Source organism: Ctenopharyngodon idella, chromosome 3 (genome assembly GCF_019924925.1).
Source record: "Ctenopharyngodon idella isolate HZGC_01 chromosome 3, HZGC01, whole genome shotgun sequence".
Classification (NCBI taxonomy): domain Eukaryota; kingdom Metazoa; phylum Chordata; class Actinopteri; order Cypriniformes; family Xenocyprididae; genus Ctenopharyngodon; species Ctenopharyngodon idella.
In genome coordinates this window covers 2,971,840-2,999,702 of record NC_067222.1, presented here as the reverse complement: position 1 = coordinate 2,999,702, position 27,863 = coordinate 2,971,840, and the positions used below count along the sequence as shown (strand labels likewise).

The 27,863-nt window shown below is 38.1% G+C and overlaps 2 protein-coding genes across 2 annotated transcripts; both read right to left on the bottom strand.

Annotated features, from left to right (window-relative positions):
- Nucleotides 1-72: 72 nt before the first annotated feature.
- Nucleotides 73-1,438, bottom strand: LOC127508502 (ecto-ADP-ribosyltransferase 4-like). The gene is made up of 3 exons (XM_051886537.1): nucleotides 1,320-1,438; nucleotides 1,011-1,090; nucleotides 73-932 (listed from the first exon to the last, which is right to left on the bottom strand). Exons 2-3 carry the CDS (start codon nucleotides 1,056-1,058, stop codon nucleotides 141-143), a joined length of 840 nt encoding a protein of 279 aa, XP_051742497.1. The 5' UTR covers nucleotides 1,059-1,090; nucleotides 1,320-1,438; the 3' UTR covers nucleotides 73-140.
- A 20,138-nt stretch (nucleotides 1,439-21,576) lies between these two features.
- Nucleotides 21,577-27,015, bottom strand: LOC127508493 (cytochrome P450 2K6-like). Its single transcript, XM_051886519.1, is given in 10 exon segments — nucleotides 21,577-22,111; nucleotides 22,193-22,334; nucleotides 22,418-22,602; nucleotides 23,034-23,175; nucleotides 23,272-23,377; nucleotides 23,379-23,443; nucleotides 23,623-23,783; nucleotides 23,855-24,004; nucleotides 24,177-24,339; nucleotides 26,791-27,015. Coding segments are annotated over 10 exon segments (1,506 nt in total). The 5' UTR covers nucleotides 26,995-27,015; the 3' UTR covers nucleotides 21,577-21,923.
- Nucleotides 27,016-27,863: the final 848 nt, after the last annotated feature.

Genomic DNA, 27,863 nt, shown 5'->3' with positions numbered 1-27,863 from the left:
GTATTGAGTTCCCTCAATTGATATCCTGTCAGTTTTGTTCTGCCCTATGCTTAGAAATACTGAACGCTTGGATGCATTATTGTCACCTTTATTTATATAGTACTTTATACAATACACATTGTTTTAAAGCAGCTTTACAGTTATATTCTATACATTGTGCAACGGCCCTTTGAGCATATGCATTTGAATCCTGTTGATTTCTTGAAAGCCACTGTACAGTTCAGGTCACTTCTTTTTCCAGAGCTTTTCAACTTGTACACAGTCTCACACCAGAGATTTGTCTGGTATTGTCTTGTCTTGACAGCAGTAATCTTAAACTTCTCATATGGGGGAATCAGCACCTCTTTCTGTTCGGGATACTTAGAATATTTGATCACATTAGCACCATTACAAGTTCTGATTTCAAAACAAGATTTATTTCCAAAACCTTGTGCCACTTTGCGATCAAGAGAGGAGGATGTAAATGAGCCGAAACGAACCTCTTTGCCCGTTACATTCTTATGATATTCAGCTTTTGTACCATGATATGTTGACTTGCATTTCTTTTGTGTTTTAGTCAATATCTGTATTGCATCTGTTAACAAAAAGTGAAGTGAATACCATTTGAATATCTGGTCTGTGTACTTTTGTTTCCCATTATGAACAGCCATATTAAAATTGCTATATACGCTAGAATTAAGGTTAGTGTACACATAAATGGCGATAGAATGACTCCTTGTCAATTCAGTTTCTGGTGCTGTGGCATTCTTTTTACCTTTTTGCCAAGCCTTTTTAAATTCAGGTGAGTAATTGATTTCCTTCTTTAGATATTTAGTCTTCACCAGGTGTTCCATTTTTTCTCTACATCCACCATATTGGTCATCAACAGAATTCAGTGCCATATTCAATGGAAATATTTGTCCTTCAACAGCAGCAGCAGCAGCTCTGTGATCCTGCAGCAACAGGAATCATAATGATCAATCATCAGTATTCTTCATGTCTGTAATATTCATACTAGAACACAAGCTTACCTGTCCTAGAGCAGCTAAAATGAGAAGAGCTTCAATGATCAGCAGCATCTTGATTCAGTCAAATCCCAGTTGCACAGATGCTGGAAGACAATGAGAACAGCGTTTCACTAAATCTCCTGATCATTCCAATAAGAATATGTACATATACATACATGTACATGCACACTAAAAATGTTACAGAATACAATTTTACACTGGTGTAACTGGTGTGTTCTGCTATCAAACCATTTGAAATAAATAAATGCATTTTTTAAATATAAGAATAAGACATTTTACCCCTTTTAATCTTTTAAAATTACCCCAGAATACCTTATTTTTTTGTGAGGTTCTTCAGGTGCTCAAGAATGCTGATGAGAGAAGACCAGAAAAGTCATCCAGTCAAATGACAACAGCAGTATTTAAAACAAAAAATAAGGAAGCTTGCTTTTTTTGTATCCAAAAAAAAAAAAAAAAAAAGTATGTGTTCCACTGTCATGATCTCTTTAACCATTTATTATTTCATAATCCAGTCAGATATATTAAGGTTTTCTGAGAATCTTTGCATCAGGATGTGAAACTGCACTTACGCATATTCTTAAATAAACAAGCCTTTAGTTCCCTTTTTATGTTCCCTTCTCTCTTTTTTTTTCCCCGAATGTGTCCTGTCTCACTTTAAACTGCCCTATCAATTAAAGTCAGAAAGGGCAAAAATATAACTTCAAAATTATTTCTGTTATCAGAACTTTATTTCTGAAGTGATTCATTGATTCTGCTGAATCTCTTCATCACCCCTTTTGTGCATCATTTGAACGTTGTGTTTGGTTGTGAAATGTAGTTTGCAGACCAGACTTTGTTGTCAGCGATTCTTCCTATTCCGTTGCCGATCCATCTTGCAGTGTGCACATTGCAGTGAATGAATGCTACCCCAGATAGTTGTTAAAAGAACAGTGATCTGATTTGAAAATCGTACAGTGTGAACTTGGCATAAGTTACTGGAATAACTGGAAGTCAGTTGTAGTTCTTGAGTTTCTCTATTCTTCAGTGATTCTGCTCGTTATCATCAGGTGTCTTCAATAATCAAACAATCATCACTCAATGAATCACTTATCTAATTAACTATAACACTGCTTCAGTGTTACTTTAACCACCCTGCTGGTGGTTCCATTATAAACACTGAACAGTTTTAATTTAACATTGGGGATTTTGCTGATTTCGTTTAACCATTATGAAAATTGATACTCAGTGATTTACAAGTAGGTGGTGCCACAAGTACAATAGATTTGCTTCAGAGTAGCATTTGCACAAAATATTGAAAGGAAACATACCTTTGTATATTCTTCTTCTTAGAATATATAGGGCTCCGTAAACAGCATTATCAGCTTCACTTATTACTAACCAGATGGATTTTATTTCTGTCATACATCTACAAAAGTTCTTATTGAGAATTAACAGAAGTTTAGATGTTGATGATTTATTGAAAATGCTTCGTTTGATGTCACCATTATGGTGATTAGTGTTAGCTATTTTAGTTGGGCTCTTGACGTCTGATTTTTTCTGATAAATTGTTTATAATGCATTTAAAGGATTAGTCCACTTTCAAATAAAATTTTCCTGATAATTTACTCACCCCCATGTCATCCAAGATGTCCATGTCCTTCTTTCTTCAGTCGAAAAGAAATTAAGGTTTTTTGATGAAAACATTCCAGGATTATTCTCCTTATAGTGGACTTCAATGGACTTCAAATGGTTGAAGGTCAAAATTACAGTTTCAGTGCAGCTTCAAAGGGCTTTAAACGATACCAGTCGAGGAATAAGGTACTTATCTAGCGAAAAGATCGGTCATTTTCTAAAAAAATAAAAAAATAAAAAATTCCTCATCTGGTATCGTTTAAAGCCCTTTGAAGCTGCACTGAAACTATAATTTTGACCTTCAACTACATTAGAATCCCTTCATAAGAGAACATTTAACCAAAAAATAAAACATTTGATCATGTGATACATCTTAAAGGATTAGTCCACTTTCAAATAAAATTTTCCTGATAATTTACTCACCCCCATGTCATCGAGTCCATTTGAAATCCATTGAAGTCCACTATAAGGAGAATAATCCTGGAATGTTTTCATCAAAAACCTTAATTTTTTTTCGACTGAAGAAACAAGGACATGGACATCTTCGATGACATGGGGGTGAGTAAATTATCAGGAAAATTTTATTTGAAAGTGGACTAATCCTTTAAGATGTATCACATGATCAAATGTTTTATTTTTTGGTTAAATGTTCTCTTATGAAGGGATTCTAATGTACAGACATGATCTTGGGCTCAACTGAAATCAAGCAAAATGCTCCTCAGGCCTCAGAGTTGCTCTTAGTGACAATGAAGAACAGTAACAGCTCTGAAGATTTCAATTTTGTAATGTTTGCTGTGTAAAAGGGGTTTAAAGGTTTAATTTGGAGTATTTCATATTAGATCTGCAGGTGAATTTAACTGTATGTAACTGTCAAGCAAAAGCTCTAGAGAAAAGGATCCAAATCCCAGTCTATTCAGAAGCCTTTCTGGCTGTTTCTGTGAGTCAGCATTGTGGTGAAGAGTGGAGCTTTTATCTCTACAGATAAATACTATCCACCTGCATAACCAGTTATGCAGCACAAATTTTGGAACTGACGTACTGTGTCCCTTTCAATCCATGAAGGACAACACAATTATTAGTGAATTAGTAATTTAGTCATTGTCAGTCCAGTTCTGACTGGCACACAACCCTGCTGCAGAAACTTGTTGATTAACTGAAGAAATTAATCAGACACAGTGTGTCTGTGTTACGTACAGAAGGGAGCGGAGACACTGGTAAGTGTAAACAGGGTTTATTGAAGAACAACAGAGCGTGCAGGCAGAGTGCAGGTGAGTTGAAGCAGATGAATGTGTTGGCGGGACGTGATACTGGATCTGATACTTGTATTTGTTTCCTCAGGGAGCGTGGATGCAGATTGACGTGGAGCAGACGAACACACTGGAACTCACAGGAGACGTGGAGACACAAGGGATCACAAAGGACGCTGGAGACAGGTAAGTAATCGTTTAAAGGAGTCCTGGAGGTAAGCATAACAGGTAGTATGCATTAACGAGACCGGACAGAGAGTGAGTGTTCAGGAGTGTGTTTTATGCTGCTGTGGTGATGAGTGCTGATGAGTGTCAGGTGTGGCTGGTTAATACTCAGGAGAGGGAGTGCGTTGTGATTAGGTGAGTGTAGAGCCTGGCGTGTCTGTGACATTACCCCCCCCTCCACGGTCCGCTCCTGAGGACCGCGGACCCCGACGTCGTGGTGGTCGACCTCTGCCTCGAGGAGCTGGTCTGTTGGGATGTCTGGCATGGAAGTCGTCAAGGAGACTTGGATCAAGAATATCATTCCTATCAACCCATGATCGTTCTTCGGGACCGTATCCTTCCCAGTCCACCAAGTACTCTAGGAACCCACCACGACGCCGGGAGTCCAGGATGTCTTTGACTTGGTAGGCCACGCCGTCATCTACGATGAGTGGAGGAGGGGGATCTTCGGTGCCGCCAGGCTCTGTGGAGGGAAGAACAGAGGGATGGTGAGGCTTCAGAAGTGAAACGTGAAACACTGGGTGAATGCGATACTCAGGAGGGAGTTGCAGGTGATAGGTGACAGGGTTGAGTTGCCGGATGATGGTGAAGGGGCCAACGAATCTAGGACTCAGCTTCCTACAGGGCAGGCGCATCTTGATGTCCCGGGTTGACAACCAAACCTTCTGTCCTGGTTGGTAGTTGAGTGCGTGGGAACGACGAAGGTCGGCTGTCAACCTGCGCCTGCGTAGGGCTCGTTGGAGTTGCAGATGCGCTGAGTCCCAGACCCTCTCGCTCTCCCGGAACCAGTAATCCACCGCCGGGACGTCTGATGGTTCCCCATCCCAGGGGAACAGTGGGGGCTGATAGCCGAGCACGCATTGGAAAGGAGTAAGACCTGTGGTGGGCTGACGGAGAGAATTCTGGGCGTACTCGGCCCAGCCCAGGAACTGGTTCCAGGAGTCCTGGTGGCCGTGACAGAAGGTACGTAGGAAACGGCCAATCTCCTGTATCTTCCTCTCCGTCTGCCCGTTCGTCTGTGGATGGTAGCCAGAGGAGAGACTTATGGCCACACCTAGGAGTTTGAAGAACGCCTTCCAGACTCGGGAGGTGAATTGTGATCCACGGTCAGATACAATATCTTCAGGTAATCCATAGTATCTAAACACGTGGTTGAACAGTAACTCCGCAGTTTCCATAGCTGTGGGCAGTCCAGGCAGGGGAATTAGTCGACAGGACTTGGAGAACCGGTCTACTATAACCAGCACGCAGGTACATCCGTTGGAGACTGGAATGTCAGTGATAAAGTCCACTCCTAGGTGTGACCAAGGACGAGTGGGAATGGGCAGAGGTTGGAGTTTTCCGGAGGGAAGATGGCGTGGACTTTTGGAGATGGCACATTCCCTGCACCCTTGCACGTACCTCCTGACGTCGGATGTCATATTAGGCCACCAGAAGCGCTGTTTTAACAGCGAGAGGGTCTCGTTGACCCCTGGGTGGCCAGTGCCCAGTGAAGTACAGGTGCTGGTCATATAATTAGAATATCATCAAAAAGTTCATTTTTTTATTATAAATTATTTTTAAAAATGAAACTTTCATATATTCTAGATTCCCTACATGTAAAGTAAAACATTTCAAAAGTTTTTTTTTTTAAATTTTGATGATTAGAGCGTACAGCTCATGAAAGTCCAAAATCCAGTATTTCAAAATATTAGAATATTTCCTAAGATCAATCAAAAAATGGATTTGCAAAACAGAAAAGTTCAAGTATTTTAAAGTATGTTCTTTTGTGCACTCAATACTTGATCGGCAGGACATATTACAGCAAATGACTTGCTCCTAGCACAAATTACTGCATCAGTGAAGTGTGGCATGGAAGTGATCAGCCTGTGGCACTGCTGAGGCACTATTGAGCCTTCAGATCATCTGTATATTGTTGGATTGACTGTTTCTCATCTTTCTCTTGAAAATATCCCATAGATTCAGGTCAGGCATATTGGCTGGCCAATAAAGCACAGTAATATCATGGTCAGCAAACCACTTGGAAGTGGTTTTTGCACTGTGGGCAGGTGCTAAAGTCCTGCTGGAAAAGGAAATCAGCATCTCCATAAAGCTTGTCAGCAGATGGAAGCATAAAGTGCTCCAAAATCTCCTGGAAGATGGCTGCATTGACTTTGCACTTGATAAAACACAATGGACCAACACCAGCAGACGTCACGGCCCCCCAAATCATTATTGACTTCAGAAACTTCACACTAGACTTCAAGCAGCTTGGATTCTGTGCCTCTCCAGTCTTCCTTCAGACTCTAGGACCATGATTTCAACATGAAATGCAAAATTTACTTTTATCTGAAAAGAGGACTTTCGACCACTGTTCACTGTCCAGTTCTTTTTCTCCTTAGCCCAGGTAAGATGCTTCTGACGTTGTCTCTGGTTCAGAAGTGGCTTGGTAGTCCTTTTCCTGAAGATGTCTGAGTGTGGTGACTCTTGATGCGCTGACTCCGGCTTCATTCTACTCATTGTGAAGCTCTCCCAAGTGTTTGAATCGGCTTTACTTGACAGTATTCTCAAGCTTGCAGTCATCCCTGTTGCTTGTGCACCTTTGCCTACCCAATTTCTTCCTTCCAGTCAACTTTGCATTTAATATGCTTTGATACATCACTCTGTAAACAGCTACCCCATTCAGTAATGACCTTCTGTGACTTACTCTCTTTGTGGAGGGTGTCAATGATTGTCTCCTGGACCATTGCCAAGTCAGCAGTCTTCCCCATTAGTGTGGTTTCAAAGAACAAAAGATAACCGGAATTTATACTGTAGGGATGGTCATTTAATGAAACTCAAATGTAAATATTCTAATATTTTGAGATACTGGATTTTGGACTTTCATTAGCTGTACGCTCTAATCAACAAATTTTTAAAAAAAAAACCTTTTGAAATGTTTTACTTTACATGTAGGGAATCTAGAATATATGAAAGTTTCATTTTTTAAAATAATTTACAATAAAAAAATTAACTTTTTTACGATATTCTAATTATATGACCAGCACCTGTATGTGCAGAGTGAATCAGGGGGGTGCGTCGTGTCCGTGGTACATACTTCAATCCGGGGGGGCAACCCGGCGGGGTGTTGGCGGAGGCATTGGACTCGGGGAGCGTCTCTTCTGACCAGGAAATGGGACTAACGAAGAGTTTCTCGGGGATGATGGGCTCTGGGTCATCACTGCTTTCTTCTAGACTGTGAATGCGGGACAGGGCATCGGCTTTTACATTCTTTGATCCAGGACGATAGGAGATGGTAAAATTGAATCTTGTGAAAAATAGAGCCCATCTTGCTTGGCGGGGATTCAATCTCTTGGCATCCCGTAAATACCCCAGGTTCTTGTGGTCAGTCAGGACCACAAAGGGGTGTTTCGCTCCGTCAAGCCAATGCCTCCACTCTTCCAGGGCGAGCTTGATGGCGAGAATCGGTTGCCAATGTCGTAATTTACCTCCGCCGGGTTGAGTTTCCTGGAGAAGAAAGCACACGGATGGAGTTTTCTGGGATTCCCCTGCTGCTGGGATAACACCGCTCCCACTCCGGTGGTTGAGGCGTCGACCTCGACGACGAAGGGGAGATCTGGATCAGGGTGAACCAGGAGGGGAGCGGTTGTGAACGCCGTCTTGAGGGCTTCGAAAGCTAGTGTGGCGGCTGGAGTCCAGGACAGAGACTTGGGCTTATCACGGAGGAGGTTGGTGAGTGGACTGGTGATGGAACTGTAATCTTGGATGAAACGTCGATAGAAGTTTGCAAACCCCAGGAATCTTTGTAACTCTTTGACAGATGTGGGAATGGGCCATTCTTTTACTGCAGTAACCTTCCTCTCGTCCATGCGGACGCCACTGCGGTCGATGTTATAACCGAGAAATTGCACTGAGGGCTGATGGAAAGTGCATTTCTCGGCCTTCAGGAAAAGGTGGTAGTCCCTCAGGCGTTGGAGGACCTCCGCAACGTGCTGGCGATGTTCGGCCATGCTCCGGGAGTAGATCAAAATGTGGACAGTCGGATGTAGCCTTGTTTTAGAGCCTCGTCGATGTACTCCTCCATGGCTTTCTCCTCCTGGACGGATAGGGAATATATTTTCCCCCTGGGCACTGGCTCACCTGGGATGAGGTCGATGGCACAGTCCCATGGCCGATGGGGAGGCAGCTTGGAGGCTTGTTTTGGACAGAAGACATCACTGAAGTGGGAATAACAGGCAGGAATGTCAGTAGAGCGTTTCTCAAGTGGTTTCTTTGGAACTTGGAGAACTGAGCACAGGGAACTCAGGAAAACAGTCTTGGAAACATTGGTTACCCCACTTCAGGATCTCTCCTGTCCTCCAGGAGATGGTGGGGTTGTGCTGCTCAAGCCATGGGCGCCCTAGAATCATGTCAGATGTTGAATCCTCCAGAACCAGCAGCTGGATCTCCTCCATGTGGAGAACTCCAACTTGGAGAAGAAGGGGTCCCACGCTGTAACGTACTTTCCGCAAGGGTTTTCCAGTTACCGCGTGGATCTGGTAGATCTTCGGCGTGGGGGTTGTCTTGAGGTTAAGCTGGCGACAGAGGGCTCCGGAGATAAAGTTTCCAGCTGACCCAGAATCGAGGAGCGCACTGACTGGAAGACAGAAATCAGCAGCAGTAAGTTTTACAACAATTGTGAGTGGTTTCATCTTATTCATTGTGGGCAGAATGACACTCACCAGTGGCCGAACTGGACGAATGGGGCATTCAGAGATGTAATGCCCAGCACGGCCACAATACAAACAGAGATTCTGGGCCAGCCTCCTCTGTCGCTCAGTCAACGAAAGACGAGAGTTTTCAATTTGCATGGAATCATTAGCTGGTTCTGGGGAGCTGACGGATTCTGGCTGACGGAGGTTTGATGGAAATAACGGCTGGCCCTGGTGCTCTTCAAGGCACAGCTGCATACGAGTGGCGAACCTGATGGATAACTGGATGAATTTCTCGAGCCCGATGGAATCCTCGTATGCAGCGAGATGCAACCGCACACGTGGATCGAGGCCTTGACGATAGGTGGTGATTAGGGCTTGTTCATTCCAGCCACTTGCAGCAGCTAGGGTACGAAACTGGAGGGCATAATCAGAAACAGTTAGTGACCCTTGTTTCAGTTTACATAATCTCTCACCAATTGATGAATCCCAAGCAGGCCTTCCAAAAACTTCTTTGAAGTGGGAAATGAAACTCGACAAGGATGATACAACAGGATTATTCAGATTCCAGAGAGGTTCAGCCCATCAAAGCGCTTTTCCATTGAGTTGAGAGATTATGAAAGCCACCTTAGATCTATCATCTGGGTACAAGTGCGGTTGCATCTCCAGAACCAGCGTGCACTGCAAGAGGAAACCGTTGCAGTCCTCCGCCAGGCCAGTGAAGGGCGCCGGTTTGGCCATGGGACTGGCGACCGCAGATGGTGAAGGAGATGCAGCGGTGAATGCGGAAGTGCTCGCTGGTGTTGTTACCGTGGAAGTGCTGGTGAATGTGCGACGAAGTGCATCAACCAGGTCTTGAATCGGGTCCGGAGTGCTCATGTTGTTACTTCAGTCGGTTTTGGTCCGGTCTTCTGTTACGTACAGAAGGGAGCGGAGACACTGGTAAGTGTAAACAGGGTTTATTGAAGAACAACAGAGCGTGCAGGCAGAGTGCAGGTGAGTTGAAGCAGATGAATGTGTTGGCGGGACGTGATACTGGATCTGATACTTGTCTTTGTTTTCTCAGGGAGCGTGGATGCAGATTGACGTGGAGCAGACGAACACACTGGAACTCACAGGAGACGTGGAGACACAAGGGATCACAAAGGACGCTGGAGACAGGTAAGTAATCGTTTAAAGGAGTCCTGGAGGTAAGCATAACAGGTAGTATGCATTAACGAGACCGGACAGAGAGTGAGTGTTCAGGAGTGTGTTTTATGCTGCTGTGGTGATGAGTGCTGATGAGTGTCAGGTGTGGCTGGTTAATACTCAGGAGAGGGAGTGCTTTGTGATTGGGTGAGTGTAGAGCCTGGCGTGTCTGTGACAGTCTGATCCAAAACATTTAACACTGCATTTTGTCTGATATCCAAAACCCGGTCATCAACTAAAGCCAGGTTCACACTTTATGATTTATTATAGTCCTTTACGACTCACTGTATAAAAAAAAAAGGAAAAAAAAAAGAGTTATATTTTTGTACTGACTCAGTTAAGTTGTATTTACTTCAAAAATTGAGTATTTTCAAATTGACAAGTAAACAGTCATTTGAACTTACATTTAGTTGGAATAACTTTATAAAAGTAAAGAACTAATTTTTTTAAGTTTTCAATACTAAATTTCATGTTCATTTAACCTAATCTGGCTAATTTTCTTAGTTCAACCAAATAAATCATTTTTTTTTTTTATTTTAATTGAAATGTTTTTTATTTCAAATGTTTCAGTCCATGTGACAGAAAAAAAAATGCTGATTTTTTTCTTTCATAAAAACTGTTTTTTCTCTTTCTTTATTAGAATGTGCAGCGGCAGCCCCTTTTGCAGTTTTTTGTTCCAAATTAATGATTGAGACAACTTTGTTCGTTCCCATTTTTATTAATTTCTTCTACAAATAATAAGCAATCTGATGTCAGAGAAACATGCCAACTGCAAATCAAATCGATTAAATTCTGTCAATTAAATTATAACCAGTTTGACATTATTTCTACAAAATTTATTATTGAGAGTTACCAGAGGTTAGGATGTTGATGTTTCAAGACATTCCAGCACCAGAGAAAAAAAATCTGCAGGTAAAATAGTATGTCTATTTCCTGCTGCTGGAATTCGATGGTTGAGATGAGATGACTGCAGAGATGGATTCTACATTTCCCATTATTTTCAGAGAAAAGGACAAGAACGTAATAGTCAATTGCAATATTGCAATCTATGTGCGACACTGATGGAACTTTCTAGAAATAGCACTTGAAAAAACACCTGGACCGGTGGCACGCTAACACTAAAATAACCGAGGGAGCTTCAGAATCGGAGAAGAGAGAATGCGCTGGACGAGAACGCGGGCAAGAAAATGCAACAGATGCAGAAATATCAGTGAGCCGCGAGCGCACATACACGGTTCGTTTGCGAATCAATAATAACGGACTTGCGCATACCTAATGTACGACTCCTGTATGTCACTGTAATTGTCTTTACCTTCATTACAATCGTCATTCATCAAAACTTTATTAGATCAATAGGTTTATTAGCGACACTGGTTTTCTTTATCCAACTGAGAGATGTAGTTTGCGTATATCGTCCCCTTGGAATTATAAGGTTCTATCTGCGTTCTGAGCAGTTTTGAGATATTGAGCTTCAAAGTTTTTGCGTTCCATATAGCAAAAATATGTGGGGAACAAGTTTCTTTCAAACATGAAAATGACAGGGACCCTAAATGTATTCCAAATGTACAATATCAAAATCCTCTCAAATTTGTAAATAGGGAATTTTGGAACAGATCAAACGCAGATAGAACCTTATAATTCTAAAAAAAAAAAAAAAAAAAAAATTTTTGCTTGGAATTGTCTGCCAAAAAATTAATTGAAGCAATAATTTTCAAGAAACACAGTTTGTTTTAAAACACAAAATTAGTGTTGTAACAATGTGTTGACATGCATGAGAAAGTTAAATTTAATGGTTTTTATGACATTTATTTCATATTTTATATGAATATTTTTTTTCTTGTTCAAGTTAAGCATAAAAGGCAGTGCTAAATCTTTTGTCCAGTGCAGATGTTAAATTTAAGTAGGAATATGATGTGTAATTTAACACATTATCGCAGGAACCATTTAAGTTTAATTTTCCCTTTGTTTAGACAGAAAGCAGCTACTTTATTCCACAGAAAGTGGGACAGGTAAAATGGCTTTCTCTCTAGACATCTGTATTTCTGAAATAACATGATAACGTTTATTGTTTTAATTAAGATCCCATCAATTAAATTGTTGAGTATTTGACCTTTAAGCCTTAATATTGTAAAAATTTAAGACAAAATTTAACAGATTTTAACAGTGTTTAACAAAGTTTAATAAAACATTGAAAAATGTTTCACTGACTATATATAATTAAAAATATTTCACATTTAAAATATTTAAATTACTTAAACTCTGCAACAACTCGGTTTTTACCAACAATGTAAAATTTAACTTAACTTTAATTTAACTTTAATCCAGTGTGCCATCGTATAGCTTTATAGCTACAGAGTACATACAGCTCAGTACAAGTACACAGGATGGATCAAGGTTAAAACACAACCTAATATATGCATAACTTTCCCTCGTATGACAATGACATGACTGGAAATAAGCAAATAGACTACAAAACCCGGACCTATCCTCTTAATAGCGCTGCTGGCTAACGTGGTGTCTAACTGAAAATAACTCTTCAGCGATCAGATACAACAAAACACAAAAAGACTGAAATTCCCTGGAATTTGGGCTGCTGTCATTGACAAGATCGTAAATAAAATAGTCCATCATGATGTTTCTAATAAACATCGCGTTGTGTGAAATTATTTAGTCTTCTCTTCGCCGATTTGGCGTTTTTACGCGATCTCGCGCCGACATGACAAAGAACGCTGATCCTGATTGGTCCTCGTGTGTGCATTCAAAGTGCTGATTGGCTCACGCAGAAAGAACCTTTGAGCCATGTTAGAGTGCGACTTTGTAGATGGAACCTTTTTGTTTTCTAAAAAAAAAAAAAAAGTACCAAAATGTGCACAACTTAAAAAAGAAACACCACATAATGTAAATAAGTTGTCACAGAATATGAATATGTGAATAACTCAATTTTGACAAAAATGTCATATAGAACCTTATAATTCCAAGGGGACAATATGTTACTGATGTGATTGGGTGTTAGCCTAACTTTTGAGCCGCCGTTCAGTCTGAATTATATTAATATATTAATATATTAATTATATTAACATTATCACATCGCCCTCCACTGGATGTATAATGAGCAGCAATAAACTACATTTTAGTATTGCTAAAATGTATTGCATTTTAGAAGTAACTTGCCCAACTCTGCATACCAAATATACCATACAGTATATTACCAAATATATAGCAAAAAAAAAAAGTATGTGCTTGTTCTGGGACAAAATATAGCTATAATACAGGGGATAAACTTTTCTTTTTTTATCAATTAACTTTAGCAGATTTTCAGTTATTAAATATATTCATTTCACTGACAGGATCTTTTTAACGGTCTATTATTTCATAATCCAGTCAGATATATTAAGGTTTTTTGAGAATCATTGCATCAGGATGTGAAATTGCACTTCTGCAATGATGAAAATGCATATTCTTAAATAAATAAGCCTTTAGTTCCCTTCAGGCTCTTTACTCATGATGTCCATGTTCTGGTCACAGTTCCCAGGTGTTAAATTAACACCGCTCTGTGTTCATATAGGAACCACCAACAGTGTGTTAAAAGTAACACAAAGCATTTTTAGAGTTAATTATGTACTGAAGTTATTGATTGGGTGATGATTGTTTGATTATTAAGGACACCTGATGATAATGAGCAGAATCACTAAAGGAAAGAGGAACACAAGAACTACAACTGACTTCCAGCCACAATCTTAGATCAACTGAAAAGACATTAAATCTCTATTACACACCAGACTGACTTTATTTCTGTCATTCATCTACAGTTCTTTTTGAGAATTAACAGAGGTTCAGATGTTGTTTTATTGAAAATATTTAGTCACCATTATGGTGATCGCTATTTCTTTTAGTTGGGCAGTTTGACCATGAACAAAGACAATCATAATCTCATAACTGATCAAAAGTAATTATTTGCTAACTTTTCACTAACAATATTTTGTTGCCACAGATCAGACATTCTGAATTTTTATTTTTAAATACATTGTGGGATTTTTTATTTTTATTTTTTTAAATACAGACAGACATACAGAATCAGCTCATGAATTTCAACAATGGTGACATACTACATGCCGCAAGTCGTGAGTTTTATACTACGGTGGCTCCTAGGATGCATTGCGGTATGAAGCATCTCACCATTGTTGAGATTCATATGCTGATTCTTGATGTCTGAATAATGCACGATTTCTAAAAATAAATAAATAAATAAAAATACAGTTAATTTGAAAAAGGTAATTTTTCTTAAAGAAATGGTGCATCGTTCAGGCACACAGACATACAGAATCAGCACATGAATCTCAACATAGCCACCATAGTATAAAACTCATGACTCCCAGCATGCATTGCGTCATGAAGTATGTCACCATTGTTGAGATTCATATTCTGATTCTGTATGTCTGTGTGTGCCTAAAAAAAACTCCCACAATGCATTTAAAAATCAAAATTCAGAAAGTCTGATCTGTGCCAGCAAAATAATGTTTCAATTTTCAACTAAAAACGGAAAACTTTTTATGTGTTTTGGCTGTTCATTTACATGACAACGGTGGCCTGAAAACGCAAACTGTTGAAAGCAGGTCTCCATGTAAACTACAAAAATGCAAATCTGTAAAAAAACAATGACGTCATGCACATGCGCATTACATGTTTAGTCTATAATGTTTCATCGTCATCTAATGGCCTGCCAGCAGAATACAGCTTTTTTAGTCATTTTCATGGATTCTTATGAGTAGGGATCATTTTGACAATGGTGTCATCTGTACGTGGAAAACTCAAAGGAAAAACTTCTCAGTTTTAACCATATCGTTGTCGTGTAAACATACCCTTAGTAAACACTGTTACAAAGACCACACACTTAAAAAACCAAGTCAAATTGCCCAACTAAAGGAAAAACTGATCACCATAATGGTGACTAAACATTTTCAATAAAACAACATCTAAACCTCTGTTAGTTCTCAAAAAGAACTGTAGATGAATGACAGAAATAAAGTCAGTCTGGTTTGTAATAAGAGAGATTTAATGTCTTTTTAGTTGATTTCATCTAAGGTTGTGGCTGGAAGTCAATTGTTGTTCTTGTGTTTTGCTTTCCTTTAGTGATTCTGCTTATTATCATCAGGTGTCTTCAATAATCAAACAATCATCACACAATTAATCACTTAAGTATTTTATTAACTCTAACATTGCTTCAGTGTTACTTTTAACACCCTGCTGGTGGTTCCCATATGAACTCTGAGCTGTGTTAATTTAACCGGGGAATTTACTGTGTTCCCTTCTCTTTTTTCCAAATGTATCCTGACTTCAAACTGTCCTATCAAATAAAGCCAGAAAGGGCAAAAATATAACTTTAAAATTATTGTGAATCATTGATTCTGCTGAATCTCTTCGTCACCTCTTTCGTGCATCACCTCTTTCTGAACAAATTCACTGTATGATGTACCATAATGCTCAAAAGCAAAACCCCTTTGACTACAAACATGATAGCCTATTGGAGTTTAGGTATAATAAGGGTAAATATAATAAAGGTTTTGACTGAGGTGTCAATGAATCTTCTGCAGTGAAGCAGGTTTAATGTCTCCTGTAAGACATTCAAAACCTGACCTTCTGCATTTCTCTCCTGTTGCTTTTCACATTTTCCATCAGCATTTCCACATCTTCATCCAGGGTCCGAGAACCGGACTCATGTTGTAGGTCTGCAGACACACCAACCTTAAAATGCACAATACTCTTGGAGACCTTTTATAAATACTAATATACAACTAAACTCAACTGATTCAGTCTTTGCTTAGAGCTTTGTCTTGTTTTTTCCAACTCGTCTGTAACTTGTTCAAAATATTTTTATTGACTTCAGCAGATGATACTTTTCATAGTATCATATCATTTTTATTGGTCATAGTAAAAGACGATGCTTATGACCTGGACAAGTGTCAATCTTCAAAATCAACTGTACCACATTTTGCCACCAACAAAAAAAGACAATCATGCCTGTTTCACGACTGCTTGTTTAACTGACTTGAAGTTGTATCCAGCCAAAATTACAACCTTCTAGGGTTCAAAATGCACTTTGAACACTGAACTATATTTCTGGAACAGATGTGAACACACAGTAAAGGTTTAAATAATAACAAGACCCCTGTGCATTGTATTTATATTATGACTCAGTATGTGCTGAACTGTGTTGAACTTTTTCAGTAGAACACTGACAGACTGGTGAGAGGTGGAGTATTGCAATCATGGGATTTGGGTGTAGATGGACACCCAAAGAAAATCCAAATTATATTTAGTTTATATTTTCTATACATGGTCTATTGTAAAGATTTAGTAACACTAGACAGCCCTGAGAAATGTAATCCTGTTAAACACATTTTGATGGGCTATTATTTAACAATAGGGATGGTTTAAAAATATAGATTTCTCAATTTCATTCATTCTCAATTTGAAGAACCAATATCAATTCTTAAATCCCAAGCTATTTTCAGTTGATGAATGAGCAAAAGCTTTGTAGCGCCCTGGTTTTTTTTTTTTTGTTCTTTGTTTTTTTGTACAAGATTAATGTTAAGTGGGAGATTCAGTTGTGTTAAATGTTTTGTGATGCTAATTTAGAAGAGTTTCTGTTATGTTGGGTTTTTCGGGGAGTTACCATCATGGTGACAAGTGCTAAATGGGTAACACTTTACAATAAGGTTCATTAGTTAACATTAGTTAACTACATTAGTTAGCATGAACTAATAATGAACTGCACTTCTACAGCATTTATTAAGCTTCGTTAATTTTAATTTCAACATTTACTAATACATTATTAAAATCTTGTTCACATTAATTAATGCACTGTGAACTAACATGAACAAACAATGAACTGTATGAACTGTATTTTCATTAACTAACATTAACAAAGATTAGTAAATGCAGTAACAAATGTTTTGCTCATGGTTAATGAACCTTATTGTAAAGTGTTACCTTTAAACGTTTCACATTGATTTACTTATTCAGCAGTTGCTATGCTAAGCATTGTGTTAAGCATCTGTTAGCATTTGCTGAATTAGCTAGTTAAATTTAAAAGTGTTAAAGTTGAGAACTTGAGATTACATGATAATTTTGAGTTAGCTTACACTCAAATATTTCAAGTTAAGAGCAAATAACATGACTACAAGAAAAATCTGTTCTGCTCATTTAAACTTAGAATTTCTTAACTTAAGAATGTTTATGTAACTGATTACTTCAAATTTTGTAATTCTGCTAACTTATTCGGGTTTACAGTGTACTGTAAACATAAATGAACATCAGAAGGTATGTTGAAAGATACTCTACAACTTACTGAAATCCGTAATATTATACTTTATTATTATAGTAATGTACTAACTGGGGTTCCCTGCATATTTTAAAGCTTTAGTTGAGAGATTTTTTTTTTTTCTTTGAGGAAATTTGCCATGTACTGTACCTGATTGGCTGAAATTTCGAAATCGGATTGTGAAATTTGTGTCAATGCCCAGCCCTAGTAAACAATATATCTGGCAGCTCTAAAATATAAACATTAAGATAAAAACTATAATGAAAAACAAATTTCAGTTTCTGATTTAAAACTACAAAACTAAAAGTAGTCAGAGCAATTGAAACTAAAAACAAAACAGGATAAAAAAATAAAAAAATTAGGAAATAAGAACAGGAAACAACTACTTTAAAAAAACAAATCAAAACATAACCCTGCTACTGAATAATGCCTACATCAACATTTTTAACAATCACTGAATGTGATGTAATTATTGAATAAGTATCTTATGTTCATAAAAAGTAGTTTGCTGAACTTTACATTTTCACTGCCCTGGTATAATATTAAGAGTTCACTGGTAGCTGAACATATGCAGAAAGTGGGCAAACAGAAAATTATTTATAGAGAGGCATGAGGACTTTGAGGGGGGGCAAACACCACAACAAGTGCCCATGTGTAGTTTCTTGTAAATGTATGCCCTGACATACACATTTGTGTTTATAAATATACAAAACAGTTGCATTTCCTCAGAGAGGCCACAAAGTAATCACCTCACTATTTAAAAATAAAAAAAGTTACAAAACTAAATATCAATATCCAGAGCACAAGATATTTTATATTAAAACATGAAAGTGTCTTGAGCTTGTGTTACCACAGACCTTGCCTGCATCCGAAATATTAAAAATGCTGCCTTCGGAGGATGTATTCCAAGGTAGGAAGGAATGCCTTTGATAGCCCACAATCCTGTGCTTTCCATTCTGTGACAGTTAAGCTAAAAAAGAAGGATGGCATCTGAAAATTGTGGTTGGTGGTCAGTTTGTGTGTAAATGTATGTTTTTGACCAACGTTTTCCACTTTTTATGTTTTTTTCTAGTGAAAAATTACTATTGTAGTAATTAAATATTCACTTAGTTTTCACCAAAGCTCTGTCTAATTTGCTGAAGATCATTAAACTGTTATGTTGCCTCAGAAGTCGGTCTGAAATCAGTTTCGTGAGGTACCTTCACGCACAAATGCTGCCTGCTAAGTCATTGCCTGATAGGGCAGTGAGGCAACAGGTTAAGTTTTCAGCCCCCATTTCAGCCATTCAACCAAAAAAAAAAAAAAAAAAATTGACTTCAGAATGATGGAAATGGAAGTGCTAAAATGCTAACTTGGTTCTGGGTTTTAGTCTACAAATGCGTTATTCCTGCACCACTCTGTTGCACACCTTAGAACTTTCGTCAACCAATCAGAACTGAGCATTTAACACCCCCCAAGTATAAGTTTTATTATTTGTTTTATTTTTATGACATTAAGTCTTCTGTAATGCCCACATTGTTTAGAAAACGATGTGATCCCGTCAAGGTGCATTTCTTCCTAATGCAAAAGTTTTAGTTGCTATTAATGCACTAAAATATGTGATTTATATATCATCCATTTACATAAATGTTTTAATACAATGTGTTTATGGACTATTTATGCTACTTCAATCTCAGAGACATTTAATCTGTTGAAGTTTAATAGAGAATACATCAGTATTACCCCACTCATGATTTGATTAAGCTGTTACATGTCTTGAAAAAGGTGGTTGCTAACAAGTGGCTAAATGGGACTACAGAGGCTGTTGGGGACATTAAACATCATCATGCCGAACAGGTAAGCTCAGTCCTCTTACAAACTATTCTAACTCAAGATAAAAACTGAAAGACTTGTCGGAAGCTTTGTGGTGGTGATGTTAAAGTTGTAGGACCATGATGTAGTTCATTTATCGCCTACCTTTAGCTTTTTACTTCTGGCAATTGTATTTAGGCTTCAAAAAGTTGTGAAAATTATCTTGATGGACAAAACATGTAAGTATCATAAACTTTTGTTGATCACATAGCTCATTTTTTGTGATAATCCAAAAGCAGATGGAAAAATTATATAGGGTTTTTGTTGAGGGAACCAGTGTAATGCGAACGTCCGGGTTGGCCTAAATTTACGCCATGTATTTGCATGTGATCCGTACAAACTTGGACATTACCCAGTGATCACAAAGTTGATGATTGAAGCATGTTTTTCTCATCTCATTGACACAATCCCAGCCAGCACAACCACATCCAAATGGGTTTCACCTGGGTTATCTAACTGGGCCCCAGCCAGTTTTGTCCTCAGGGTTAGCCCAGATGAAATGAACACTGCTCAGTGCACACTACAGGGTATTAAAAGCAACACTGAATCAGTGTTGGAGTTGAGATAATTAAGTGAATAACTGAGTAATGATTGCAAATTTTTGAAGACAGCTGATGATAACAAACAGAATCCCTGAAGGAAAGAGGAAAAACAAGAACAGAAAAAAGAGGAGATGAGCAGGAACAACAACTACGACTGAATTTTAGCCATAGCCTTAGATGAAATCAACAGAAGATAAAAGAACAGCTTTGCTTATTACAAACTAGTTTGACTTTATTGCTGTCATACATCTATATAAGTTGTTATTGAAAATTAACAGAGATTTAGATGTTGATGTTTTATTGAAAATAGTAGTTTCATTTAAAGTCCCCATTATGGCGATCAGTGTTTGCACTTTGACTAGTTTTGACTAGTTGGGCAGTTTGACTCTGGACTTTTTATATTAGTTTTTCTCTGGCTAGTGCACTTTCCATGATGTCTATGCGTTAGTTCAGTAGGTGGAGTTGTGGCTGTTCAAACACATTTGACCACATGTGCGTGTACTCTACGAAATCAGTCCAGTTGAATGCATTCTCGACTACCTCTGGAAGTGGTAGAAAGTGGACAAGCTCAAAACATTTTAGATCCTGTTTACACCTGCATTTAACATAGTCCACTTGTGATCCAATCGAGGTGTAAAGAGGGCCAAAGACTCAGAAGCTTTTAAACTCATTCAGATTATCTGATTAACTTACCATTACTTACCTTACCATTCCTAAGGTCTCTTTTAAAAGGTATGGGTAACACGAGCGGTACAGTGGAACACTAACAGGTTAAAACTGTTCTGGATGTCATGCTGTAGAATCACAATGTTACAGTAATCAGTACCATAAATGTAATATCATATTGTACTACATTAAACTCTATTAAAGCTATGAAATCTGCAAATAAAGCCTCTTTATCTTTTTCACCAGGCAGCCAACATCATTTAATAACATCTTCTCTTACTGTTCTTGCCGTAACAAACAGTTACAGCAGCCAGAGAAAAACTAATTAAAAATTCAGCAGTCAAACTGCCCGACTAAAGCAAACACTGATCACCATAATGATCAAACCAAAATTATTTTCAATAAAAAATCAACATATAAACCTGTTAATTCTCAATAAAAATATCTGTAGACCTATGACAGAAATAAAGTCAAACTAGTTATAATAATAATAACAACGAGAAGCTATAATAACAAGTGAATTTCTTTTTCAGTTGATTTCATCTAAGGCTGTGGCTGCAAGTCATTTGCATTTGTTTTTTTCTCTTTTTTTCTGTTTTTGTTTTTTTCCGGTAGTGATTCTGCTTATCATCAGCTGTCTTCAATAATGCTCAATCACAACACAATTAATCACTTAATTATCCCAACTCCAACACTGATTCAGTGTTGCATTTAACATTTAGTTAAAGGTTCAGTTACATTTAACAGCATGTAGTGTGCACACTGAGCAGTGTTCATTTCATCTGGGCTATCTTATGTGGGGCCTACATGGAAACTGAGAACAAAACTGACTGGGGACCAGTTAGATAGTCCAGGTGAAACCCATTTTGGCCCCACATGGGTGTGCTGGCTGGGAATATTTCTTTGACTACTGACTACTGATATTCTAGTAATATGCATACTAATAAGCAACTAGTTAAAAGACCCTAAAATAAAGTGTTACCTTTTTTTTCTTCTAGTGAACGCTTATAAAAGCTACTTAAATATCCTAATTGAACTAAGGCCTAATCCTGGCTTAGGCTAAGCCCTGTCTGTGAAACCAGGCCAATAGCAGTTAAGTCTAAGCTAAAGTTAATCTAATTCATGTCTATTTCTTTAAGTGTTATTTCTATAAGAACAAATGATCTTAGCTTAACCGGATCCTGATTTAACGGCTGGAAATAGAAATATAAAAACATCAAATGTGCAAATGTAATAGAGCCAAAAAGATGTATGTAGAGAAGTTTATTTAAGTTAAATAAACCATCTGTAGGCAACTATTTCCACAGTGCTTCCATAAGTGCAATTTAAATGCAAATTTTTTCCTCAGGTTTAAACATTAATAACAACATTTGATTAATTTTACATATTATACATTCTTATATATTCTTTTTACATAAGAAGAGCAAAGGCACTATTCTATCTAAAGGAAAGCATTGAATAAACATTGAATGTTTTTCCAATAAAAACCTATATTAAAAATGCAACACACACACACACACACACACACACACAAGAAAAACATTAAATAACAGTGTCAGTCCAATAAAAGGTAATAATTAACAGTATATATAACTTTAAGACCGCTTCACTGCACACAGTTTGTGTGGGGCCGGGTTCAGGGTGAAGCCCACCACTGGTGTGAGATCCAGCTCATCTTCAGAAACTCCAGGAGGAGGAGTGAAGCGGAAATGCTGAAGGAGGAAGGTGAAGAACAGGAAGAGCTCCATCCTGGCCAAACTTTCTCCAAGACAAACCCTGCGTCCTGAGAAAAAAATAATAAGCAAAAGATTAACAAAAATCACCTGTGGCATAATATAATTAGTGAATTTGAAATCCACTGCACCTGCAGAGAAGGGCATAAAAGCATCCTTTTTTACAAACTGGCCCTGCTTATTCAGGAAATGTCTTGGGTTGAATCTGTTAGGAGTTTCCCACTCATTTTCATCCCTCAATACAGATACCAGTAGTGCGCACACACTGGTACCCTGCATAAAGCAACACAAATGATCAGTGATAAATGGTGGAAACACATAATCAAGAACATTGCATGTTCTTATTGGAGCCAGACCTTCTTGATGAGGTATCCGTTCAGGTGAACATCACAGGTGGTCTGACGGGGGGAACCAAGGGGTACTATGTTAGCAAATCTCTGCGTTTCATGAATCACAGCGTCTGCGTAAGGCAAGTTCTTCCGGTCCTCCGCCACTGGCTGACGTCCACCAATCACTTTGTCAATCTCGTCTTGGACCTTGGCTTAGTTAAATTCACAAGAAAGACCACAATATGAAAGTATATAACAACATTACTGAATACTCTGGTTAATACTTTGCATGGTAAATAATTAGATTTGCAGACTTGTTGAATTCAAATTGTTATAAAATAATACAATAGTCCTGGTTTTGACTTGACTATGATCAAGAACTCTTTGTTCACTGTAAACAATGATTTTTTTTTTTTTTTGAAGTAGTAAACAAAAGAAAGATTATTGGAGTACACATTACAAGAAAATACTTTCATTCTTTCTACTTCAATTTCATGTTTAATTCAGTGTGTTACTTGCAATTTCTTTGTGATTATTTGTGAAATTTACTAGCAATTTCTGAGTGACAATTGTTTCTATATATATATTTTTTTTTTTTTCATTGTTCAAATGCATGCATTAAGATGGTCATTTGCAGCTATACCTTGTATATCAGGGTATTTGGCCATGAGCAGAAGACTCCAGCGTAGCGTTGTGGCCGTAGTGTCAGTACCAGCAGCAAACAGGTTGTTTATTGTGCAATGTAAATTCATTGAATGGTACAAAGAGTCTGTTTTTCCAGATTCCTGTAGAAATCATGACAATGAAAGCCAAAACAGTAAGATGTCAGAACCTTAAAAAGGTAATTGCAGATCTATTTGATTTAAACTTATAAACAGTACCTCGTCCTTCTGCTGTCGTATGAGGAAAGAATCAGCGATTCCTCGGGGCTCCTGAGGGTTCAGAGTCTTCTTCAGACCATTTAATAGTTCATTGCTGACGTTGACTGACGTTATTCACAATAAGTTTCTGATTCGACACAAAAGGACGAAGCCACGGAAACATGTTGTAGAGCTACAAACAAGCAGAATTGCAAAGAATAGAAATGTACCATTGAACAATGTACATACACCGTGACAAATACTCCAAAATCATGAATTATAAACAATAAATCTTTATTATACTTCTTGAATAATTAAAAATAACAATCAGTATATCAATTATTGGTGTACTGTACAGAAATGTGTTGGTACCTGAACTGAAGCTGATCCAGTCATCTTCATGTTTTCGTAAGCTCGCCTGACCATGCGATGTAACTTAGTGTCGCTGTACTCAAATCTGGTGCTGTAGACAATGGCAGAGATGACGTTTGAAATAGCCATGGCTATTGGCAGAGTTGTATCAAATGGTTTTCCTGCACATGGATGAACAAGATGTTAATACTCAGTCACATCATTATCTTGTCCTTGTGGTTTATGATTTTACCTTCAAACTTCTCAAATTCCTCTTTTAAATATTGTGTTTCTTCGATTATTAGCTCTTCGCTTCTTTTCTTGCCCATTCCGAAGTCTCGCAGGTTCGAGAGAGCAAAGCGTCTCATTTCTCTCCAGTTTTCACCATTAGAAAACACAATCCCTACAGAGGAATAATTTATCCATTACTCCAAAGTGGACCTCACATTTCTAACTATCGAAGTATAATACAAACAGATGACCAACTTTATATACAAGACAAGTGCTGAATTAATTACAAAAAAAAAAAAAATGTATTTATTAAATGATCATCTGAAGATATGGAGCCTTCTTACCATATCCCTGGTTGAAATCATGGAATATGGGTGTAATATCTCTATCTCCAAACTCCTCTGAGAGGTTCACTAGTGCCTGTTTCACGGCCTTGTATCCTGACAATATTACCACTTTTTTGGGGCCAAAGTGCACCGTGTAAACTGACCCATATTGCTTTGACAGCTGTAAGAGAGAAAACATGAAGAATCTATCTATCCACTGGCATCACTGGTATCCATCCAATGGCTCATAGAACAACACCTCCATAACATGTTCTCACTGGTCACACAATTACCCATAATTAACCTAGTGGGAACAGTGACCTACATTTTAATGAACTGCAAATCTGTCTGTCTATCTATCTATTGGCATCAGCTTATCTATCTATCTTCCCTCTTGTAATAATGTCTCGTTTGCCTGTTCTGCCCTGTTACACATTAATCCTGAGACCCATACATAAACTTGATCTAAATCTATACTGTAAAACATTTCACTAAAAATTTGTATTAACTGGCAGCAGCTTCACCTGCAATGTACCTGCAAAGGTTTTTTTTTTTTTTTTTTTTTTTACAATATTTAGAATTACAGAATAGTACACTGTAAAAAATAATAATAATAATAATTGTCCTGTAAATCAATGGTGAAATACTGGCAGCACAGTTACACTAAATTAAAACTCAAGTTAAATCATGTAATTTGCAGAAACTGAATGCCTTAAATTGGCCAGTTGCCAGTTAAGTTTATAAACTAATATTTATAGTGTGCTAGTAATGTGAGCATATTAATACTGTGAACTTATTTCATTTGAATCCACTATATATATATACAGGTGCTGGTCATATAATTAGAATATCATCAAAAAGTTGATTTATTTCACTAATTCCATTCAAAAAGTGAAACTTGTATATTATATTCATTCATTACACACAGACTGATATATTTCAAATGTTTATTTCTTTTAATTTTGATGATTATAACTGACAACTAAGGAAAATCCCAAATTCAGCATCTCAGAAAATTAGAATATTACTTAAGACCAATACAAAGAAAGGATTTTTAGAAATCCTGAAAAGTATGAACATGAAAAGTATGAGCATGTACAGCACTCAATACTTAGTTGGGGCTCTTTTTGCCTGAATTACTGCAGCAATGCGGCGTGGCATGGAGTCGATCAGTCCGTGGCACTGCTCAGGTGTTATAAGAGCCCAGGTTGCTCTGATAGTGGCCTTCAGCTCTTCTACATTGTTGGGTCTGGCATATCGCATCTTCCTCTTCACAATACCCCATAGATTTTCTATGGGGTTAAGGTCAGGCGAGTTTGCTGGCCAATTAAGAACAGGGATACCATGGTCCTTAAACCAGGTACTGGTAGCTTTGGCACTGTGTGCAGGTGCCAAGTCCTGTTGGAAAATGAAATCTGCATCTCCATAAAGTTGGTCAGCAGCAGGAAGCATGAAGTGCTCTAAAACTTCCTAGTATACGGCTGTGTTGACCTTGGACCTCAGAAAACACAGTGGACCAGCACCAGCAGATGACATGGCACCCCAAACCATCACTGACTGTCAAAACTTTACACTGGACCTCAAACAACATGGATTGTGTGCCTCTCCTCTCTTCCTCCAGACTCTGGGACCCTGATTTCCAAAGGAAATGCAAAATTTACTTTCATCAGAGAACATAACTTTGGACCACTCAGCAGCAGTCCAGTCCTTTTTGTCTTTAGCCTAGGCGAGACACTTCTGACGATGTCTGTTGTTCAAGAGTTGCTTGACACAAGGAATGCGACAGCTGAAACCCATGTCTTGCATACGTCTGTGCGTAGTGGTTCTTGAAGCACTGACTCCAGCTGCAGTCCACTCTTTGTGAATCTCCCCCACATTTTTGAATGGGTTTTGTTTCACAATCCTCTCCAGGGTGCGGTTATCCCTATTGCTTGTACACTTTTTTCTACCACATCTTTTCCTTCCCTTCGCCTCTCTAATAATGTGCTTGGACACAGAGCTCTGTGAACAGCCAGCCTCTTTTGTAATGACTTGCCCTCCTTGTGAAAGGTGTCAATGGTCGTCTTTTGGACAACTGTCAAGTCAGCAGTCTTCCCCATGATTGTGTAGCCTACAGAACTAGACTGAGAGTATATATATATATATATATATATATATATATATGAATGTGTATATTCATATATGTATATATATATATATATATATATATATATATATGTGTGTGTATATATATAAAAATAAAAATATGTGTATATTCATATATGTATGTATATATATACATATATGAACGTAAAATTAACCGAATTAAACAAAAATTATTAAAACAAGAAACATAAATTTAACTCAAATCAAATCTCTTGCAGATTACTGCTAACTAACAACACACATGCATGAACTAATATAATTAACAAACAGCTTGTCAATGCATCAGCAACAACACAGTTGTTGCTTTTAAATAAAGCAACATGCAGCATAAAATCAGTGTTTCTTAGCTCATCCTTGACTTAAACGCAGGCTCTACTCTTCAGCACAATGGTGACCCACAAAACTCAACAGAAACCCTTTTTGTTCTTTACCAGCTTCATTGTGCTGAAGAGTAGAACCTGCATGTGATTTAAATGTTCTTGCTCACCTCACACAGGCTCAAGTAGGTTTTCTTGAGGTCGAGAATGTGCAGGTTTCCCAGCAGTGGCAGTGGTTTGGGTCCTGGAGGATATTTTCCCTCATCCTGAGAGCTGGAGCTGATGAAGAACAGAAAAATAACCAAAAACATCAGCAGGACAAGTACTGTACCTGTGCTGGGTCCCTGTGAGAGTAACGCATCTATTAAAGCCATAGTCAGAGAGAGTTATGCATGCACAGATTAATACACTTGTTTGATGTGCGTTTGAGTCTTGCTCTTATGTACTCTGTAGGTAAAGTATAGGAGGGGCCATAAGAAAGGGTAACCTTTACTCAAAATTAAAGGCATCTAGGATCAGTGCCAAATGAGGAAAAATACAGAACTGTCACTGTCTAAGCTAACCCTAATTATAATTAGTGCTGCTTTCTTTAATTTGTATCAATGAATCCAGACAGAGGTTGTTTTACCAGAATAACAATGGAATAACAGCCATTGTCTTTTTGTGCGTGTGTGTGTGTGTGTGCGTGTTTTTGTGACATATCAGGACACAAATTAGTATAATGATATTGGTATGACATAGGTATTACAAGGGAAGGGTGACTTATGAGGACATTACCCCATGTCCCCATTTTTCAAAAGGCTTATAAATCATACAGAATGAGTTTTTGTGAGAAGGTAAAAATGTGCACAGTTTCCTGTGATGGATAGGTTTAGGTGTAGGGTTGGTGTAGGGCGATAGAAAATACGGTTTGTACAGTATAAAAACCATTACGCCTATGGAATGTCCCCACAATTCACAAAAACAAACGTGTGTGTGTGTCTGTCAAGCCAGGAGACCTTTCTGTGTGGAGTTTGCATGTTTTCCCTGTGTCTGCATGGGTTTTCTCTAGGTGCTTAATTTCCCCCACAATCCAAAAACATGCAGTATCGGTGAACTGGAGATGCTAAATTGTCCATAGGTGTCAATGCATGTGTGTGAGTCCCGAGCCATGTAAGGAGGAGGTTTGGGGAAAGACCTGGCAAAATACCCCGGAAAAACCATTGGCAAAGAAAATTCATGGTCAGTCTCTCGCGTATGGCAA